We start from the raw sequence: 17,398 nt of genomic DNA, 5'->3' as shown, positions 1-17,398 counted from the left end.
GATGGTGTAGTTGAGTTTTCCCCTGTTATTCCCATAAAGGCAGAGGAGGCTGTTAAAGGAGATGGAGTGGGGATCTGGTGCTGTAGGTTTTAGTTTGTGAATAGAGAAAAAGGAGTTAGGGAAATAAGGTAGCAGAGAAGAGCAGTTGCTGGATACAATGCAACAGCTCCTAAGTGATTTTTATGAAGGTTCAGGCAGGTTGACTCTGAAGTTGTATGTTGAGTAAGAGACAGCGTCCATGTCAGCTTGGATCTTCGGGGGTAACCCCTGCCTTTGATTGACACGGAATGGGGTACCTATGCTATCATGGTGGTAGGAGCACATCAGTGAGGCTGCTCCTGTTTCAGGGCAGCACTGGAATTAGTTCAAAGCAGCTGACCCCAGCTGCCAGCGTGGGCTTGGTGGGAGAGAATAAGGCTTGTGCTGGGGATCTGTGTGTGGGGCTGTGAAAGTACATCTGCCTGTAACCGTTCCATGCTGGGCCTGTTAAAAATGTGACTTCCATAAAATATTTTAGAAATACTATTATTTTTCCTGTTATCTGTTTACTTTTGTTTCTAAATAAAGTTAAGCAAACAGATGAATACTCAACGGACATATAGGGTCTTAGGCAGTTCTTCACAGGGGTTCAGCCAGTTGACAGATTTGAGTCAATGACCTGCAAGTCCATGCAGTGCAGCAAATACCACGGATACATGGTGTGCAACAGGGTGTTGTGGTCGCTGAAGCTGTCGAGCTTGTGACCAGTGAGTGTGTCACGCCCGTGAGCGTGCAGTGTGCCTGGTCAGGCGCGAAGGCCACATTGATCCTGGGCCATGTGGGTGGGAGAGCGGGCAGCGGGCTGTGAAGGGGCTGGTTGGCTGCGGAGCGGTGTGCCTGGTGAGGTCATCAGTGGTGTGGTGGAGGGAGGGGTTTGTGGTCGCTGAAGCTGTCGAGGTTGTAGGAGAGGAGTGGAGCGAGAGCGAGCTGTGCGTGCTGATGGAGGCTGAGAGAAGGAGAGAGGTGCTGGGTGCGTGGGGGTGGTAGCTGCGAGGGTGTGTGTGGGGAGATAGAGAGAGAGGGACTGTTGTCAGAGGTGCCCCGGGATGGGACGGGAGAGGGGTGATCGAGACGAGTTTGGTTGGTGGGGTTGTCCCAAGATGGTTGAGTGGGAAGTGCGTGAGCACTTGAGGGCTAAGCAGAAGTGTAAGGCTGGAGATGAGGGCATCATCCAGATGCCCTCAGGCCAGTGAGAGGGATGCTCTAGGACTGGTCAGGTTCTTACAAGAGGTCTTTATTTACTTTGCATAAATAGTTAATAAATAGATGACAAGCTTGGTTGAAATAAATAGTTAAATAAGGAGGTGGTGGGTGGTGGTGGGCTCTGGGCTCTGGTCAGTTCTTGTCAGCGTCCGTGTGTGGTGGGCGAAGGGAGGCGTCAGGGCAGAGGTGCGCGTGTGGGGCTCCTCTTAGCGCATGGTGCGGGTGAGGCGGTGGATGCGCTGGAAGCAGGCGTGAGCCTCGAGGCGGACGTGGTCCCAGGCGCAGGGGCTGTAGGTGTGGTTCTGGAGGAAGTGTTGGATGCAGCCGAAGTACTTGTTGATGCTGAGGTGAAGGTTGCGGGGCCCTCGCCTGTGGAAGCGCGTGGCGTCGGCTGGGAAGCAGCGCTCGAGGTGGTGGATGTGGTGCTGGAGCTGGTTGAGGAGGTCGTGGCGTGCGGTGTCAAGCCAGTGCGCGGGGGTGCTGGGGCTGCTGAGGGTGTCGAAGAGGTGTTGGAGGAGGTGGTGGACGGTGTGTGCGGCTTGCTGTGTGTCGTTGGTGTCCAGGAGGGTGTCCGGGAAGGAGCAAGGCGCGTGTTGCTGCGGGCAGGGCTGCGTGGGGCTGGGAGCCATGTCGCGGAGGAGCTGGAGGCTGTCCCAGGGGAAGGCGCTGTCGTGGAGGCGCAGGGGGCTGCAGGAGAAGGCGTTGGCGGGAGGCGTGAGGAGGAGCAGGAGCGCCAGGGCGCTGTGGATGGCTGTTGGTGTTGGGGCTGCGGGCCCAGGCATGGTGGGAGTTGGGTTGTGCTGGGCAGGAGCCTGTTGGGGCTGGGTGGTGGTGTGGGTGGTGGCAGTGCTCGGGGTGCTGCCGTGTGTCGGGCTTTATGCGGTGCGGCATCTTTCTTTCCCTTCGTCGCTTTCTGGTTGGTGAGAGTTTCCGGCTGTGGTTTTCAGTTTTGGTGGTTGTGGTGTGTGGGGAAGTGCGTTGTTGGGGTGGCCCTGAGCGTGGTGTAGGTGCTTGGCTGGTGTTTTTTGTTGAGGTGGTGGGTAATCTGTCCTTAGTGTTTGTGTGGGGGATGTGAAAGTGGTGGGGAGAGGGTGCTGGTGCAGCTGTGTTGCGGATGTGCTTTTCTTTGTGTTTCCCTTTTGGCCTTGAGGGAGAGTAGTTGAGTACTCCCCCACGATTGCTCTTCCTTCCTAGGTCCACTTTCCCTATGTCATGCCCTAGTGTTAGGTTTGGGGTTTTTTCTTCGTGGTCTTATTTTGCCTGTCTGTTCCCTTTTACTTTCAGCGCAGTCGTTCATTGCAGGTTTAGAGGTGTTTCTGGAGGCAGGGGTGTTGTGAGCTGCTCGGTCCTACTGCGGTTCTGCGGTCAGGTATCATTGGAGGAGATGTGTCCCTTGTGCTCCTGTGCTTTGAATGTCTGTATGGATGGAGCTTCCCAAAGCATGTCTGCTCCTTGTCCCTGTGTTGGATCACCCATCTCTTGGGTTTGCGTGTGTTTTGTTTTTCGGATGAAGAGGAACTTTATGGTAGCGTTCCCTGCAAATGAAGGGACCCCCAAGGGTCATAGAATCATTGAGTTTGGGGAAGATGTCTAAGATCATCTAGTTGAACCATTGATCTTGAATTAAAGTCCAGCAGTAACCCTTGCCATTAAGTCCTGAATGTACGCGTTTCTTGAAGATCTCCAGGGATATTGACTCAACCATTTTGCCGGACGGCCTATTCCAATGCTTGCCCAACCCTTTCAGTCATGAAATTTCTCCTCATCTCCAAGCTAGACCTCTCCTGGTGAACCGTAAGGCCCTTTTCCCTCTTAGTGCTGTGGAGAAGAGCCCCATTCTCCACCTTGCAACGCAACGTCCTTTAAGTTATTTGTGAAGTACAGCAAGGTCTCCCCTGAGCCCTCTTTCGTACAAGCGGAGGGACACAGGGTCCCTCTGCCCCCCTCATAAGACTTGTTCTCTAGACCCTTCCCTAGCGTTGTTGCCCTAACTCATCAAGTCCATCTCGTGTCTCCAGAGAGGACACTGCATTGGCCGTGGTGCTGCGCGTGCCTCCCTGTGAGGGGGGTGTTGTGGGTGAAGGGAGGTTGTCTGCAGTGGTGGTGTGGTTGAAGGCAGGGTGTGCAAGCGCTGGGGCAGAGGCGCGAGAGCGGTTGTGGTGTGGATGTGTGAGGGTTTCCCTTTATTCCTTGAGGAGTGCTGTCGTGCTTTTCTTTTGCCCCTTCAGAATTGCCTTTCTGAGCATGTGCTTTTGTTGTGTGAGGCCGGTTGCTGGTTGTATTGGGTTTGGGTTTTGGTATTAGTTATTTGTGAAGCAGTAGAATGGCAAGGAGCTCTTTCCTCTGTCATGGCATGTAGGCGTTGGTTGGTCCTTGTGGGAAGAAGGCTGTCAAGGAGGCTGTGAAGGTGTCAGGAGGCAAGAAGAATTGTAGAAAACCATGGTATATTGTGAGTGCGAAGGGACCCTCAAGGATCATGGAGTCAAGTCCCGGGTCCATGCTGGAGGAGCCAAGAACCAAACCGTATTTCTGAGAGCCTTGTCCAAGCACTCCTTGAGCTCCGGGAGGGTTCGGTGCCGTGCCCATCTCCCTGTGGAGCGTGTTCCAGTGTCCAGCTACCTTGTCTGGGAAGAACCTTTTCCGAAGAGCCAGCCTGACCCTCCCCTGTCCCAGCTCCATGCGGTTCCCTGGGGTCCTGTTGCTGTCCCCAGAGAGCAGAGCTCAGCGCCTGCCCCTCTGCTCCCTCATGAGGGAGCTGTAGGCCGGCATGAGGCGACCCCTCCGTCTCCTCTATTGTTGGCTGAAGGAAGTGAGGGACCTCATCTACTGCTCACACGTCTTGCTCTCTGGACCTTTCACAGTCTCCGTTTCCCTCCTGTGGAAGTTCTCCAATGGCTTTATGCCCTTGTTTTGTGGTACCCAGAAGGGTAGAGGGTGCTCGAGGTGAGGCTGCCCAGAGCAGAGTGGGACAATCCCTTCCCGTCCTCGCTGTGCCCGTGGCCGCCCAGGATACGGCTGGCCCTTTTGTCTGCCAGGGCATGCTGCTGGCTCACGTTGCCTTGGCGTTGACCCCAAACCCTGAGACGTGTTTCTGTGGGGCCACTGTCCGGGCCTGTGTTCCTCCCGTGTGTAGGTGAAGGCAGGGTTGCCCCGTCCCCGGTGCAGCCCAATGCAGCACTTGCTGTTGGTGCGCGTGAGGTGGTTGGTGAGTGCCCAGCCCTCTGTTTGCCAAGAGCTCCGTGCAAGGGCTCTGTGTCCTTGCGGGAGTCCGCGCCTCCTCCGAGTGTGGTGTTGTTTGGTAAGTCACCTGTTCTGCCTTTGAGTCCTTCATCCAGGTTTTTTTATGAAGGCGTTAAAGAGCCCTGTCCCTAAAATGGCGGCCTAGGGCATCCCGTTAGTGACTGGCTGCCAGCCTGCTGTAACCCCGTTTAGTGTAAGCCGCTGAGGCCGCCTCGTCTGGGGGTTGTTTTCCCATCGTGCTGTGTAGTTGATGAGCTGTTTGCTGTCCGTTTTGTCCAGAAGGGTACTGCGAGAGGAAGTATGAAAGCTTTGCTAGAATCACACAGAATCACAAAATATGAGGGATTGGAAGGGACCTTGAACGATCGCTAGTCTGTTCCCACTGCCAGAGCAGGAAGACTTAGATGACGTCGCACAAGAACGCATCGAGGCAGGTTTTGAATGTCTCCAGAGAAGGGAAACTCCACAAGTCCCGTGGTCAGCCTGTTCCAGTGTTCTCTCACACCTCACCGTGAAAAAAGTTTTCGTCTCATATTTACACAGAACGTGAGATGCAAACTGAACATTCCAGCTTGCACCCGTTGCTTCTTGTCCTATCTTTAGATGTCACAGAGAAGAACCTGGCTCCGTCCTGCTGACACTCATCCTTTACACATTAAGGTCACCCCCCGAGTCTCCTGCTCTCCAAGCTAAAGAGACCCAGCTCCCTCAGCCATCCGTCGTAAGGGAGATGCTCCACTCCCTTCGTCATCCTCGTGGCTCTGTGCTGGACTCTCTCAAGCAGTTCCCTGTCCTTAGTGAAGTAAGGGTCCGAGAACTGGAGACAATATTCCAGATGCGGTCTCAGCAGGGCAGAGTAGAGGGGAAGGAGAGGCTCTCTCAACCTAATAACCACAGCCCTTGTAATCCACCCCAGGATGCCATTGGCGTTCTTAGCCACAAGCGCACAGTGCTGGCTCCTGGTCATCGTGCTGTCCACCAGGACCCCCGGGTCCGTTTCCCCTTCGCTGCTCTCCAGCAGGACAGTCCCCAAGGTATCGTGGTGTCTGGAGTTGTGCTTGCCCGGATGCAGGACTCTACGCTTGCCCTTGTTATATTTCATTAAATTTCTCCCCGCCAATGTGAAATGATGACGTCTCCCTGCAATGTAAAAAGATGACGCTGGGTGGTGTCCCTTGGTGAGGCAGGAGGGTAACGTTGTCCTGAGAGGAGAAGCTTGAGTCAAAGAGGACATTCCTCTCGTGCAGCTGTGTTGGCTGTGACCAGTGAGTGTGTCATGCCCGTGAGCGTGCAGTGTGCCTGGTCAGGCGCGAAGGCCACATTGATCCTGGGCCATGTGGGTGGGAGAGCGGGGCAGCGGGCTGTGAAGGGGCTGGTTGGCTGCGGAGCGGTGTGCCTGGTGAGGTCATCAGTGGTGTGGTGGAGGGAGGGGTTTGTGGTGCGCTGAAGCTGTCGAGGTTGTAGGAGAGGAGTGGAGCGAGAGCGAGCTGTGCGTGCTGATGGAGGCTGAGAGAAGGAGAGAGGTGCTGGTGCGTGGGGGTGGTAGCTGCGAGGGTGTGTGTGGGGAGATAGAGAGAGAGGGACTGTTGTCAGAGGTGCCCCGGGATGGGACGGGAGAGGGGTGATCGAGACGAGTTTGGTGGGGTTGTCCCAAGATGGTTGAGTGGGAAGTGCGTGAGCACTTGAGGGCTAAGCAGAAGTGTAAGGCTGGAGATGAGGGCATCATCCAGATGCCCTCAGGCCAGTGAGAGGGATGCTCTAGGACTGGTCAGGTTCTTACAAAAGGTCTTTATTTACTTTGCATAAATAGTTAATAAATAGATGACAAGCTTGGTTGAAATAAATAGTTAAATAAGGAGGTGGTGGGTGGTGGTGGGCTCTGGGCTCTGGTCAGTTCTTGTCAGCGTCCGTGTGTGGTGGGCGAAGGGAGGCGTCAGGGCAGAGGTGCGCGTGTGGGGCTCCTCTTAGCGCATGGTGCGGGTGAGGCGGTGGATGCGCTGGAAGCAGGCGTGAGCCTCGAGGCGGACGTGGTCCCAGGCGCAGGGGCTGTAGGTGTGGTTCTGGAGGAAGTGTTGGATGCAGCCGAAGTACTTGTTGATGCTGAGGTGAAGGTTGCGGGGCCCTCGCCTGTGGAAGCGCGTGGCGTCGGCTGGGAAGCAGCGCTCGAGGTGGTGGATGTGGTGCTGGAGCTGGTTGAGGAGGTCGTGGCGTGCGGTGTCGAGCCAGTGCGCGGGGGTGCTGGGGCCGCTGAGGGTGTCGAAGAGGTGTTGGAGGAGGTGGTGGACGGTGTGTGCGGCTTGCTGTGTGTCGTTGGTGTCCAGGAGGGTGTCCGGGAAGGAGCAAGGCGCGTGTGTTGCTGCGGGCAGGGCTGCGTGGGGCTGGGAGCCATGTCGCGGAGGAGCTGGAGGCTGTCCCAGGGGAAGGCGCTGTCGTGGAGGCGCAGGGGGCTGCAGGAGAAGGCGTTGGCGGGAGGCGTGAGGAGGAGCAGGAGCGCCAGGGCGCTGTGGATGGCTGTTGGTGTTGGGGCTGCGGGCCCAGGCATGGTGGGAGTTGGGTTGTGCTGGGCAGGAGCCTGTTGGGGCTGGGTGGTGGTGCGGGTGGTGGCAGTGCTCGGGGTGCTGCCGTGTGTCGGGCTTTATGCGGTGCGGCATCTTTCTTTCCCTTCGTCGCTTTCTGGTTGGTGAGAGTTTCCGGCTGTGGTTTTCAGTTTTGGTGGTTGTGGTGTGTGGGGAAGTGCGTTGTTGGGGTGGCCCTGAGCGTGGTGTAGGTGCTTGGCTGGTGTTTTTTGTTGAGGTGGTGGGTAATCTGTCCTTAGTGTTTGTGTGGGGATGTGAAAGTGGTGGGGAGAGGGTGCTGGTGCAGCTGTGTTGCGGATGTGCTTTTCTTTGTGTTTCCCTTTTGGCCTTGAGGGAGAGTATTTGAGTACTCCCCACGATTGCTCTTCCTTCCTAGGTCCACTTTCCCTATGTCATGCCCTAGTGTTAGGTTTGGGTTTTTTCTTCGTGGTCTTATTTTGCCTGTCTGTTCCCTTTTACTTTCAGCGCAGTCGTTCATTGCAGGTTTAGAGGTGTTTCTGGAGGCAGGGGTGTTGTGAGCTGCTCGGTCCTACTGCGGTTCTGCGGTCAGGTATCATTGGAGGAGATGTGTCCCTTGTGCTCCTGTGCTTTGAATGTCTGTATGGATGGAGCTTCCCAAAGCATGTCTGCTCCTTGTCCCTGTGTTGGATCACCCATCTCTTGGGTTTGCGTGTGTTTTGTTTTCGGATGAAGAGGAACTTTATGGTAGCGTTCCCTGCAAATGAAGGGACCCCCACAGGGTCATAGAATCATTGAGTTTGGGGAAGATGTCTAAGATCATCTAGTTGAACCATTGATCTTGAATTAAAGTCCAGCAGTAACCCTTGCCATTAAGTCCTGAATGTACGCGTTTCTTGAAGATCTCCAGGGATATTGACTCAACCATTTTGCCGGACGGCCTATTCCAATGCTTGCCCAACCCTTTCAGTCATGAAATTTCTCCTCATCTCCAAGCTAGACCTCTCCTGGTGAACCGTAAGGCCCTTTTCCCTCTTAGTGCTGTGGAGAAGAGCCCCATTCTCCACCTTGCAACGCAACGTCCTTTAAGTTATTTGTGAAGTACAGCAAGGTCTCCCCTGAGCCCTCTTTCGTACAAGCGGAGGGACACAGGGTCCCTCTGCCCCCCCTCATAAGACTTGTTCTCTAGACCCTTCCCTAGCGTTGTTGCCCTAACTCATCAAGTCCATCTCGTGTCTCCAGAGAGGACACTGCATTGGCCGTGGTGCTGCGCGTGCCTCCCTGTGAGGGGGGTGTTGTGGGTGAAGGGAGGTTGTCTGCAGTGGTGGTGTGGTTGAAGGCAGGGTGTGCAAGCGCTGGGGCAGAGGCCGCGAGAGCGGTTGTGGTGTGGATGTGTGAGGGTTTCCCTTTATTCCTTGAGGAGTGCTGTCGTGCTTTTCTTTTGCCCTTCAGAATTGCCTTTCTGAGCATGTGCTTTTGTTGTGTGAAGGCCGCTTGCTGGTTGTATTGGGTTTGGGTTTTGGTATTAGTTATTTGTGAAGCAGTAGAATGGCAAGGAGCTCTTTCCTCTGTCATGGCATGTAGGCGTTGGTTGGTCCTTGTGGGAAGAAGGCTGTCAAGGAGGCTGTGAAGGTGTCAGGAGGCAAGAAGAATTGTAGAACCATGGTATATTGTGAGTGCGAAGGGACCCTCAAGGATCATGGAGTCAAATCCCGGGTCCATGCTGGAGGAGCCAAGAACCAAACCGTATTTCTGAGAGCCTTGTCCAAGCACTCCTTGAGCTCCGGGAGGGTTCGGTGCCGTGCCCATCTCCCTGTGGAGCGTGTTCCAGTGTCCAGCTACCTTGTCTGGGAAGAACCTTTTCCGAAGAGCCAGCCTGACCCTCCCCTGTCCCAGCTCCATGCGGTTCCCTGGGGTCCTGTTGCTGTCCCCAGAGAGCAGAGCTCAGCGCCTGCCCCTCTGCTCCCTCATGAGGGAGCTGTAGGCCGGCATGAGGCGACCCCTCCGTCTCCTCTATTGTTGGCTGAAGGAAGTGAGGGACCTCATCTACTGCTCACACGTCTTGCTCTCTGGACCTTTCACAGTCTCCGTTTCCCTCCTGTGGAAGTTCTCCAATGGCTTTATGCCCTTGTTTTGTGGTACCCAGAAGGGTAGAGGGTGCTCGAGGTGAGGCTGCCCCAGAGCAGAGTGGGACAATCCCTTCCCTCGCTGGGCCCGTGGCCGCCCAGGATACGGCTGGCCCTTTTGTCTGCCAGGGCATGCTGCTGGCTCACGTTGCCCTTGGCGTTGACCCAAACCCTGAGACGTGTTTCTGTGGGGCCACTGTCCGGCCTGTGTTCCTCCCGTGTGTAGGTGAAGGCAGGGTTGCCCCGTCCCCGGTGCAGCCCAATGCAGCACTTGCTGTTGGTGCGCGTGAGGTGGTTGGTGAGTGCCCAGCCCTCTGGTTTGCCAAGAGCTCCGTGCAAGGGCTCTGTGTCCTTGCGGGAGTCCGCGCCTCCTCCGAGTGTGGTGTTGTGTTTGGTAAGTCACCTGTTCTGCCTTTGAGTCCTTCATCCAGGTTTTTTATGAAGGCGTTAAAGAGCCCTGTCCCTAAAATGGCGGCCTAGGGCATCCCGTTAGTGACTGGCTGCCAGCCTGCTGTAACCCCGTTTAGTGTAAGCCGCTGAGGCCGCCTCGTCTGGGGGTTGTTTTCCCATCGTGCTGTGTAGTTGATGAGCTGTTTGCTGTCCGTTTTTGTCCAGAAGGGTACTGTGAGAGGAAGTATAAAAGCTTTGCTAGAATCACACAGAATCACAAAATATGAGGGATTGGAAGGGACCTTGAACGATCGTCTAGTCTGTTCCCACTGCCAGAGCAGGAAGACTTAGATGACGTCGCACAAGAACGCATCGAGGCAGGTTTTGAATGTCTCCAGAGAAGGGAACTCCACAAGTCCCGTGGTCAGCCTGTTCCAGTGTTCTCTCACCCTCACCGTGAAAAAGTTTCGTCTCATATTTACACAGAACGTGAGATGCAAACTGAACATTCCAGCTTGCACCCGTTGCTTCTTGTCCTATCTTTAGATGTCACAGAGAAGAACCTGGCTCCGTCCTGCTGACACTCATCCTTTACACATTAAGGTCACCCCCGAGTCTCCTGCTCTCCAAGCTAAAGAGACCCAGCTCCCTCAGCCATCCGTCGTAAGGGAGATGCTCCACTCCCTTCGTCATCCTCGTGGCTCTGTGCTGGACTCTCTCAAGCAGTTCCCTGTCCTTAGTGAAGTAAGGGTCCGAGAACTGGAGACAATATTCCAGATGCGGTCTCAGCAGGGCAGAGTAGAGGGGAAGGAGAGGCTCTCTCAACCTAATAACCACAGCCCTTGTAATCCACCCCAGGATGCCATTGGCGTTCTTAGCCACAAGCGCACAGTGCTGGCTCCTGGTCATCGTGCTGTCCACCAGGACCCCCGGGTCCGTTTCCCCTTCGCTGCTCTCCAGCAGGACAGTCCCCAAGGTATCGTGGTGTCTGGAGTTGTGCTTGCCCGGATGCAGGACTCTACGCTTGCCCTTGTTATATTTCATTAAATTTCTCCCCGCCAATGTGAAATGATGACGTCTCCCTGCAATGTAAAAAGATGACGCTGGGTGGTGTCCCTTGGTGAGGCAGGAGGGTAACGTTGTCCTGAGAGGAGAAGCTTGAGTCAAAGAGGACATTCCTCTCGTGCAGCTGTGTTGGCTGTGACCAGTGAGTGTGTCATGCCCGTGAGCGTGCAGTGTGCCTGGTCAGGCGCGAAGGCCACATTGATCCTGGGCCATGTGGGTGGGAGAGCGGGGCAGCGGGCTGTGAAGGGGCTGGTTGGCTGCGGAGCGGTGTGCCTGGTGAGGTCATCAGTGGTGTGGTGGAGGGAGGGGTTTGTGGTCGCTGAAGCTGTCGAGGTTGTAGGAGAGGAGTGGAGCGAGAGCGAGCTGTGCGTGCTGATGGAGGCTGAGAGAAGGAGAGAGGTGCTGGGCGCGTGGGGGTGGTAGCTGCGAGGGTGTGTGTGGGGAGATAGAGAGAGAGGGACTGTTGTCAGAGGTGCCCCGGGATGGGACGGGAGAGGGGTGATCGAGACGAGTTTGGTTGGTGGGGTTGTCCCAAGATGGTTGAGTGGGAAGTGCATGAGCACTTGAGGGCTAAGCAGAAGTGTAAGGCTGGAGATGAGGGCATCATCCAGATGCCCTCAGGCCAGTGAGAGGGATGCTCTAGGACTGGTCAGGTTCTTACAAAAGGTCTTTATTTACTTTGCATAAATAGTTAATAAATAGATGACAAGCTTGGTTGAAATAAATAGTTAAATAAGGAGGTGGTGGGTGGTGGTGGGCTCTGGGCTCTGGTCAGTTCTTGTCAGCGTCCGTGTGTGGTGGGCGAAGGGAGGCGTCAGGGCAGAGGTGCGCGTGTGGGGCTCCTCTTAGCGCATGGTGCGGGTGAGGCGGTGGATGCGCTGGAAGCAGGCGTGAGCCTCGAGGCGGACGTGGTCCCAGGCGCAGGGGCTGTAGGTGTGGTTCTGGAGGAAGTGTTGGATGCAGCCGAAGTACTTGTTGATGCTGAGGTGAAGGTTGCGGGGCCCTCGCCTGTGGAAGCGCGTGGCGTCGGCTGGGAAGCAGCGCTCGAGGTGGTGGATGTGGTGCTGGAGCTGGTTGAGGAGGTCGTGGCGTGCGGTGTCGAGCCAGTGCGCGGGGGTGCTGGGGCTGCTGAGGGTGTCGAAGAGGTGTTGGAGGAGGTGGTGGACGGTGTGTGCGGCTTGCTGTGTGTCGTTGGTGTCCAGGAGGGTGTCCGGGAAGGAGCAAGGCGCGTGTTGCTGCGGGCAGGGCTGCGTGGGGCTGGGAGCCATGTCGCGGAGGAGCTGGAGGCTGTCCCAGGGGAAGGCGCTGTCGTGGAGGCGCAGGGGGCTGCAGGAGAAGGCGTTGGCGGGAGGCGTGAGGAGGAGCAGGTGAGCGCCAGGGCGCTGTGGATGGCTGTTGGTGTTGGGGCTGCGGGCCCAGGCATGGTGGGAGTTGGGTTGTGCTGGGCAGGAGCCTGTTGGGGCTGGGTGGTGGTGCGGGTGGTGGCAGTGCTCGGGGTGCTGCCGTGTGTCGGGCTTTATGCGGTGCGGCATCTTTCTTTCCCTTCGTCGCTTTCTGGTTGGTGAGAGTTTCCGGCTGTGGTTTTCAGTTTTGGTGGTTGTGGTGTGTGGGGAAGTGCGTTGTTGGGGTGGCCCTGAGCGTGGTGTAGGTGCTTGGCTGGTGTTTTTTGTTGAGGTGGTGGGTAATCTGTCCTTAGTGTTTGTGTGGGGGATGTGAAAGTGGTGGGGAGAGGGTGGCCGGGGAGCTTTGTCTGAGATAACTTTTTTATGGCTTCCCTTTTTCTTCCTCTTCTGTTTGTCTTTTTTCCGGTAAACTTTCCCATGCGTCTGAAGTGTTTATATGTTTCGTTTTTGAAATGGTAGTAGTTTTTGTGTGTTTTTTTGTTTCGTATTTTTTTTCTTTTTTTTTTGGTAGCAGTTTATCATTGCTTTTTACATTTTGGAATATTTTGATAATGATACTGGCAGTGTGCCTAGGCGGACAGAGGGCCAGTGGCATCCTGGCTTGTATCAGGAATAGTATGGCCAGCAGGATCAGGGAGGTCATCATCCCCCTGTACTCTGCTATGGTGAGGCCACACCTCGAGTCCTGTGTTCAGTTTTGGTCCCCTCAGTACAAGAAAGACATCAAGGCCCTGGAGTGTGCCCAGAGAAGGGCCACGATGCTGGTGAAGGGCCTGGACCACAAGTGTTAATGAGGAGTGGCTGAGGGAACTGGGGTTTTTTTCTTCTCGAGATGAGGAGGCTCAGGGCAGAGCTTATGTCTCTCTATAGCAACCTGAAAGGAAGGTGTGGGGAGCTGCAGGTCGGCCTCTTCCCACAGATAAGTAGCGATAGGACAAGAGAGAAATAGCCTCAAGTTGTGCCAGGGAAGGTTTAGGTTGGAAATTCTGAGACATTTCCTCTCTGAAATAGTGGTCAGGTGTTAGATTGGCTTTCCCGGGGAGGTGGTGGCATCACTGTCCCTGGGGGTGTTTAAGGAAAGCTTGGACGTGGTGCTTAGGGTCAGCGTTTAGTGGGTGATATTGGGGGTAGGGGGTTGGTTAGAGCAGATGATCTCGGAGGTCTTTTCCAGCCTTAATGATCCTGTAACTCTATGAATCTCAGGAGCTCTCCAGCCATGGCTTGTCCTTAAGGTGGTGGCTTTCGTTTGTAGGTTTGAATGAGTTATACTGATGGAGTTCTTGCAGTGTTTGGTCTTGCCTTTCTTCTCTTTGAACACTTTTAGAATTTCTGAGGAGTCTGTCTTGAGGTCTTTTGTGTTCAGTGATGGAGTGCCAGGCAAGAATGTTTTACTATAGTTTTGCTGCTTTTGTCAGTTGAGCAAATTTTCATTGAAAGTGTCTCAATGTGCTGTGTAAAGGAAAAGTCTTATCATTAGCAATTGCTTTTTTTTTCAGTTTTAGGTTTTCTTGCCTGGTAAAAATGACGTTTTCTTTGTAATTGTCTTGTACTATTGGAACTTCTCTGTTTCTCTGTTTCCGTGTTTTTTAATGACTCAGTGCACCATTTCTTTTCATGTTTTGAAATTCTTGTATGATGTATTTTGGAAGAAGTCTTTCGAGATGCTGAGTGCAATCTTGTGGTGAGGGTAGTTTCCCTCAGTTTCCTGAGGGACTTAGTGAACGAAACTGTTGAGCATCTCTAGGGATGGACATTCTGTGACCTCCCTGGTCCCTTTTTTGGTATTGTATTACATTAATGATAAAGATAATACTTTTCTTTCAGTTCTGGAAGTTTGAAATTCATGTGTGAATTTCCTGCATTTCTCTCATGTTCTGTTCTTCTGAGGAGGGTTGCTCTCTCTGCAGCTACCTCACAAGACAGAGTCAGTCAGGTCCCCCCTGTCTGGGATCGCAGGGTATTTCTGATTAGGAGTAACATGAGGAGGACTGTGGCATGACCAAGAGCTGGAGACTGCTGCGGGAGGGCTCGTGCTGTGCGCCTGAGTACATTTGTTCCTTTGCTTCTCAGTTGCAAGTGACATCTCTGTTTGCTTTTGCCCAGAGCAGTATTTTTGCAGTGGTGATATGTTGGAGGTAGTGTGACAGCATGGCGAACGGCCTCTTTCCCCTTCCAGGAGGAGCCTGGAGGTACTGGGCATTGCTGCTGTCTTGCCCTGGCTACTTGTGGGGGTAAAGCACGTGGGGCAGTGGTTTTTGGGGTGGTGGTCGGGGTAAAGGAGCAGCTGGTGGTGTGTGGGATGCTGTGCTGTTCTGTGGTGACTGGGTTGGACTGTCTTGGGTGGCGGTGTTGGAGGATGCTGCTGTTTGCTTACTAAGGTTGTGTTGGGATGAAGAAGTGCAAGACTGTGGTGGCTGTAGGAGAACAATGAGCAGTTCCTGAGCATCTGATAGTTTTTTTTTTTTGTGGCTTTTGGTGTTCCTGTGTGTTGTTGGTTAGCACTGAGGTGCAGCTTTTTGCCCAGATCTTCACAGGCCTTGCTTGGTCCCCCCTTTCCTCTGTGAGGTACTCTTTGTCCATGCCTCCCTCTTTAGCCCCAGGCAGCCCCGTGGCATCGCCAGAAGGTTGATTGTGATGGGGTGTTGGTCTTGGGGTGCACATGAAGGTGGCTTTCACACCTTGGCAGTGGGAGAGGACTGGGAAGGGAGCAGGTGGGTGGTGGCTGATGAGAAGTGTGTGGTGCGGGTGCCATGTTTTCAGGGCAGGCATGCACCATTAGGGTCTGGTGTTGGTGGGAGATGCCCATGGGCTTGGTGGGTTCAGGAGAGGTGCTGCTCCCCGACAGCCCCATGGTAGCAGTCAGCAGCCCAGAGCCCTCAACCAGTGACAGAGGCCATCAGTGGGACAGGCTGCAGGAGGCAAGGCTCTGCTGGCCTCAGGGAGCTCACCTATGCCCATGGGGTCTGTGAGAGATGACCACCACTTCTCATCTTTTTTATAAAATGTAAAATCTTTATTTCCAGAAAAAAGAGTGAATAAATACTAAGTGCAAATAAATAAGGATGAATAAATAAATTAAAAGGGGGGATAAATAAATGAAGGCGTGATAAATAAAGTTCTGCAATAAATAGTCATTGACATGTCCAAGTCCCCACAGTGCCCATTGACACCTTCCCCTTCCGTCAGGGGAGGTTGCAGTCCAGATAGGCAACACAGTCCCATGGGTAATAAATTCTTTGCCTGTCACCATTGCATCATGGCTGTCCCCCGGGTGTGTGACATAGCTGTGTCTTCCACATTCCATTGCAGCGAAGTGTCCATGGTGCACACCACATGGCTGGATGCGCTGTGCCACAGCCAGGACCGGGCCTGGCCTTGGCGCAGTCACGGCTGTTTCCCCGCCGCTGTGGGCTTGTGACTGGAGGAGGGCTGAGCAGTGCTGAGCCGACCCCGTCTGTGCTGCAGCTGCTGCCTCTTGCTCGGTGTCCAATGGCGTTGGCTGGGGACAGTCGTAAGGCGCAGATGGCTTTGGGAGAGGCTGGGAGATGCTCGGCTCTTCATGCGCCGTATCAGCGTGTCCAGGCGCTGGAAGCAGGCGTGAGCCTCGAGGCGGACGTGGTCCCAGGCGCAGGGGCTGTAGTTGTGGTTCTGGAGGAAGTGTTGGATGCTCCTGAAGTACTTGTTGATGCTGAGGTGAAGGTTGCGGGGCCCTCGCCTGTGGAAGCGCATCCACTCGGCTGGGAAGCAGCGCTCGAAGTGGTAGATGTAGTGGTTGAGCTTGTTGAGGAGGTCGTGGCGTGCGGTGTTGAGCCAGTGCGCAGGAATGCTCGGACTGCTGAGGATGTTGAAGAGGTGTTGGAGGAGGTGGAGGACGGTGTGTGCGGCTTGCTGTGTGTCGTTGGTGTCCAGGAGGGTCTCCGGGAAGTGAAAAAGCGCGTGTTGCTGCAGGCAGGGCTGCGTGGGGCTGGGAGCCATGTCGCGGAGGAGCTGGAGGCTGTCCCAGGGGAAGGCGCTGTCGTGGAGGCGCAGGGGGCTGCAGGAGAAGGCGTTGGCGGGAGGCGTGAGGAGGAGCAGGAGCGCCAGGGCGCTGTGGATGGCTGTTGGTGTTGGGGCTGCGGGCCCAGGCATGGTGGGAGTTGGGTTGTGCTGGGCAGGAGCCTGTTGGGGCTGGGTGGTGGTGCGGGTGGTGGCAATGCTCGGGGTGCTGCCGTGTGTCGGGCTTTATGCAGCACTGCATCTTTCCTTTCATCATCATCATCCAGAGAGAATTCCCCTGTTTCCGTTTTCAGTTTTGGTTTCTGTTTGCCTTTTTTCTTCAGTCTTCTGTGGAGCCAGGTGAGGTGTGCCCTCATGCTGCAGGCAGGGGCAGCACACATCTTTCCCAGCGTTGCTGTAGGGGTGCTGGGGTGCCCCGGTTGCGGGTCAGGCTGGCTGTGGGCCAACGTGGCTGGGTGGGGGATGTTAAAGTGCTGTGGCAGAAGCAGTTGGGGCAGCTGGGCTGCAGAAGTGTTTCAGGGTTTCCCTTTTGTTGCTTTCATGGACTGTTTTGCTTGGGCTTTATTTTCAGGTTTCCTTGCCTACCCAAATCAATTTTTCATATATAATGCTCCAATACTCTTTGTATTTTTGTTTATATATGTTTCCCTTTGTTTGCTTTTTGTTGTTTACAATTTTTTTAAGGATTTCAAACAGTCTTTTTTCTTGCTTTTTCTATAACATCTTTGTTGATATAAAAGCTTTGCTGGTAGAACAGGTTTTCCTTTTGCAAAAATCTTGTAGAATATCCATTCTTGTGACCACCCTATGCCCCGCAGTGTTTTGTCCTCAGTGTGTTGAACTTTCTGGGTAAATGCCTAAATATGAGAAAGGTTTTGCCGTCAGCTGTTCATGTGGTCATTCTGCTTCTTGCATCTTTTTTTTTTATGTTGTGTTTTGAATTTGACATAGAATTTTGTACTAAGAGTTTTATCAGGACAGGTGGGAATGTTGGTGTTTGAGGTGCCAGTCTGTTTACATCTAGAAAGTGAAAGTGGGCAGAGGTCCAGGAGCAGTTGTCATCATGGTCTGGCAGCAAGAGGCATTGATCCGACCAGAACTGGGGTTTCCCATTTTTCTTTTTCTTTTTGGGCATACTTTTAAAAATCCAACTCCATTTCTTCATGCGCATGTCGGTACTGTAAATTCTGACTTGGTGTTATTTGGGTACGTCACCTTGTCCGCTGCTGCCTTGTAGCTTGCCTGCGTGGTAGCAGTCTTGGAAGTGGTGGTGGGACTTGAGCCTTAGCTGCTGCCTGTGATGCCTTGTGTGCTGCTTGGTGAAGCTTAAACCTGTAATGCTAGGTCACTTCTTTTTCTTCAGTCCTTTTCTTTCACTCCTTTTGAGTCTATTCCTGATATT

General features: G+C 54.2%; 5 protein-coding genes across 15 annotated transcripts in view; 1 reads left to right on the top strand and 4 right to left on the bottom strand.

The window, feature by feature from the left end:
* UBAP2 (ubiquitin associated protein 2) overlaps nt 1-17,398 on the top strand; it is a 98,280-nt gene that overhangs the window by 72,220 nt on the left and 8,662 nt on the right. The window lies entirely within an intron of this gene.
* On the bottom strand, nt 1,449-2,024 carry LOC118257703 (interferon). The gene has a single exon (XM_035565933.1). It carries the CDS (start codon nt 2,022-2,024, stop codon nt 1,449-1,451), a length of 576 nt encoding a protein of 191 aa, XP_035421826.1.
* Nucleotides 6,447-7,024, bottom strand: LOC118257699 (interferon). The gene is given in 2 exon segments (XM_035565929.2): nt 6,447-6,833; nt 6,836-7,024. Coding segments are annotated over 2 exon segments (576 nt in total).
* On the bottom strand, nt 11,443-12,020 carry LOC118257701 (interferon). The gene is given in 2 exon segments (XM_035565931.1): nt 11,443-11,964; nt 11,967-12,020. Coding segments are annotated over 2 exon segments (576 nt in total).
* On the bottom strand, nt 14,581-16,193 carry LOC118257698 (interferon-like). The gene has a single exon (XM_035565928.2). The coding sequence runs from the start codon at nt 16,126-16,128 to the stop codon at nt 15,385-15,387; it is 744 nt and encodes a 247-aa protein (XP_035421821.1). The 5' UTR covers nt 16,129-16,193; the 3' UTR covers nt 14,581-15,384.

The sequence above is a fragment of the Cygnus atratus genome, chromosome Z (assembly GCF_013377495.2).
Source record: "Cygnus atratus isolate AKBS03 ecotype Queensland, Australia chromosome Z, CAtr_DNAZoo_HiC_assembly, whole genome shotgun sequence".
Lineage (NCBI taxonomy): Eukaryota > Metazoa > Chordata > Aves > Anseriformes > Anatidae > Cygnus > Cygnus atratus.
This window is presented reverse-complemented; position numbering and strand designations above follow the sequence as displayed.